Here is a 3,173-nt window from a genome sequence, read left to right on the forward strand (position 1 = left end):
ATAACCTTATATGGCTTTGATGATGATGACTGCTTGTTATTCTGGGAGAACGTCTGGAGAAAGAAAAATATGGATCACGTTTCGTATAATTGTGTGGATGTGAGGTCTACCGGTGGTGAACCTATGGAACCTCAATTCACAAATGAGTTGGTTAAAGATATGCTCAAATATGCGCCTGATTGGAAGGCGTGCGGATGCGATGGAACATATAACTTTTTCATCAAGAAAATAAATCATTACATGAATTCTTGTGTAATGAAGTAATCCGGATAATCAAGGGTGAGTACATGCCCGAGAGTTGGTTTTACACAGGATTAACTTACTTGATTCCAAAAAAGGATGATTGTGAGAATCCAAAGGATTTACGTCCTATAACGTGTATGCCAACTTTGTACAAGCTTGTAACGAAGTGTGTGAATGTTAAACTCTCTGATTTTGTGGATGGATTTGGGCTGATTTCAGACAATCAACTTGGAACCAGAAAGCAATGTCAGGGTGCGAAAGAGCAGGCACTTATTAATCAATGCCTGAACAAGGAATATGGAAACAGTCTGTACTCTGCTTGGGTGGATGTAAAGAAAGCCTTTGACTCGGTTGATCACCAATTTTTATTCCACATATTGGACAGCTCTGGAATTCCACTCTGGATTATTAACTTTGTGAAAAGTATAGTCAAGAAGTGGAAAGTAAATCTACATCTTGATGGAAGGAAAATTGGTTCAGTAAAGCTAACCCGAGGAATTTTACAAGGAGATTCATTATCCCCATTGCTATTTGTTATGGTAATGGATCCCCTAAGCAGGATCCTGAACTCTAAATTCCCCAAATTGCAAATTAATCAGGAGGATCTAAATATGTTGACATATTCTACCAATCACCTATTTTTTATTGACGATCTAAAGATATTTGCTCTTAAAGAGGACAGTGTTATTAAAATGATGGAAGCTGTTAAAGAATTTTTTGACATCGTTGGCCTGGAGATGAACTCTGAAAAATCGGCCTCTAATGTCAAATCTTTATCATGCTGTGAGACTTTGGAAGGAATCAATGGATATCGCTATTTGGGCGTATTTGAAGATGGAGGAAGTAATGTCCTCAAGAATAAAGTTATGAATTCAATAATGGAGAATGTAAAAAAAAGAATAACTATGTTGTCAAAAACAAAATTGAATTCGGTGAACTTATTCTATGCCATAAATGAATATGCATTGTCCCTATATAATTATTATATTGGGCTAATTAATATTGAGCCATATGAATTTGATGACATTGATAAACAAATACGTCGACTGCTCATGACACTCAAGTTACATCTCCAGCCTGCAAATAAAGAAAGGCTGTATTTAGACCGCAAAACTTTTGGAAGAGGACTTGCCTCTATCTCGTTCAAGAGCGAATTAATACTCATGCAATTCCTTAAAAGCTTGGAAAAACAGTCGGCTGTGTGTTTGCGAAGGTCGGGGATTCTGCGAGTTATTAAAACAAAGAAATGGCATTTGGCTACAATCGCAGGATTTCTTACCTCTAAATACGCTATTGCTGACACAGAAAGCATAGATATTAATTCTCTCAAAGACATTCAGAAAAAATATTTGCTAAACAAAATAAAGTCCAACTCACTACACTCTGTTATGTTCAAATGCCTGGATGAATCAAATGTCGATCTTTCTACTTCCTCAGAATGGTTAGCCAAAGGAAATAATGGCCCCCGAAGTGAAGCATTATACTGCCTTCTGCAAGATAGAAATTTGTTTTTTGCAAACACGAGGCCGTTATGCAATCATTGTAAAAAAAGTAAACAAACTGTTGATCATCTGGCCACTCAGTGTGGTAAAATGCTCAATAGCGATTATCTCCGAAGACATGACGAGGTGGTTAAATGTGTCCATCTTCATATTTGTCGAATGTATGGAATCAAAAAGAACAGGAAATTAAAGACTCATTCAGTTCAGTCGATATTGTCAACTCAAAATGTAGAAATTAGAGTTGACACGTCAATTATAACAGAAAATAAAGTCAACTTCAATAAACCGGATATCTTTGTTTATGACAAGATTAAAAAGGAAATAACCTTAATCGAGGTGGGCATAACATCTCAGGACCGCTTAAAACAAGTGGAAGTTGAGAAACTTCACAAATATGATTTCCTTGCAAATGAACTATCACTACTCTACGAATGCCAAGTTAAAATTATTCTCGTGGTTCTGACCTGGGATGGTGTTGTCACAAGATGCTTCAAAAATTATATGGATAAACTATATATTGAAAAATCTACAATGACATACATCCAATCGGTTGTGCTCAAAAGGACGCTAGAGAGCATGATAATTGAACACAAGCATGGAATGAAGATAACTGGCGAGGAATATGCCTCTGCGACCGATCAACTAGTAGAAATGGCATGCCGCCAGGACACTCCATTCAAAGATAAAAGACGCACAACAACTGACGCAGAGATAGAGAATGAAGAGGAACAAGCAGCAGACTCTTCTCCTAAAAGGAGAAGAGAGACTACCAATCAGTATTGAAAGGCCTAATTAAATATTTTAATCTTAATTAAATTTTGGTTTCGTAAATAAACATTGACTGGTGTTACCGATTGGTTGCTGTTTTCTCTACAGCAACTGAATTTAAGATTTTTTGCATATATTTTTGTGCAATATTTTCACATAATATTTAAATTTAAAGAATTGTAAAAAAGCTAGCTAAATCTTTTTAAGCGATATCACATATTTTATCAAATTAGATAATTCTAAATCTATACCTGTTGTTTTATTGACATTTTTGTATAGAATTTCGAAATTAATAAAATTTTTAAAATTAATAGAGAATTAAAAAGTTTTTAAATGTTAAAGAAAGATTTTCGAAATCCGGTAACAAAATTAAAATTTTTGAGATTAATTTTTTCCGTGAAATGCAATTTTTTTCTAATAATGCAAGATATTTGAATAGTATAGGCTCACAATCATTCACCTCGTCTGAATCTAAGAATATCATTAAAAATTTACAAAATTTGAAAAATAAAATAATTTTTAAATAGCAATATTCTTCTTTCGTAATATGTAAATCAGTAATAGCTTGATACAATTCTTTAAACTGTTTCAGTATGCTTAAGATCGGTCCATTGTTACAATTCATATTAACGTGAGTTTGTGGGAAAGAATTTTTCGAAA

At 34.1% G+C, this 3,173-nt stretch overlaps 1 protein-coding gene across 1 annotated transcript; it reads left to right on the top strand.

Moving 5' to 3' along the window:
* Positions 1–287: 287 nt before the first annotated feature.
* Positions 288–2,528, top strand: LOC115231602. Its single transcript, XM_029801583.1, has 2 exons — positions 288–1,106; positions 1,251–2,528. Exons 1-2 carry the CDS (start codon positions 288–290, stop codon positions 2,526–2,528), a joined length of 2,097 nt encoding a protein of 698 aa, XP_029657443.1.
* Positions 2,529–3,173: the final 645 nt, after the last annotated feature.

The sequence above is a fragment of the Octopus sinensis genome, unplaced genomic scaffold (genome assembly GCF_006345805.1).
Source record: "Octopus sinensis unplaced genomic scaffold, ASM634580v1 Contig18745, whole genome shotgun sequence".
In the NCBI taxonomy this organism is placed as follows: domain Eukaryota; kingdom Metazoa; phylum Mollusca; class Cephalopoda; order Octopoda; family Octopodidae; genus Octopus; species Octopus sinensis.

Coding starts and splice junctions, on each gene's coding strand:
- LOC115231602 (XM_029801583.1), top strand. CDS start 288: ATGCCCGAGAGTTGGTTTTACACAGGATTAACTTACTTGATTCCAAAA. Junction 1,107..1,250: donor GTAATGTCCTCAAGAATAAA/GTTATGAATTCA, acceptor ATTAATATTGAG/CCATATGAATTTGATGACAT.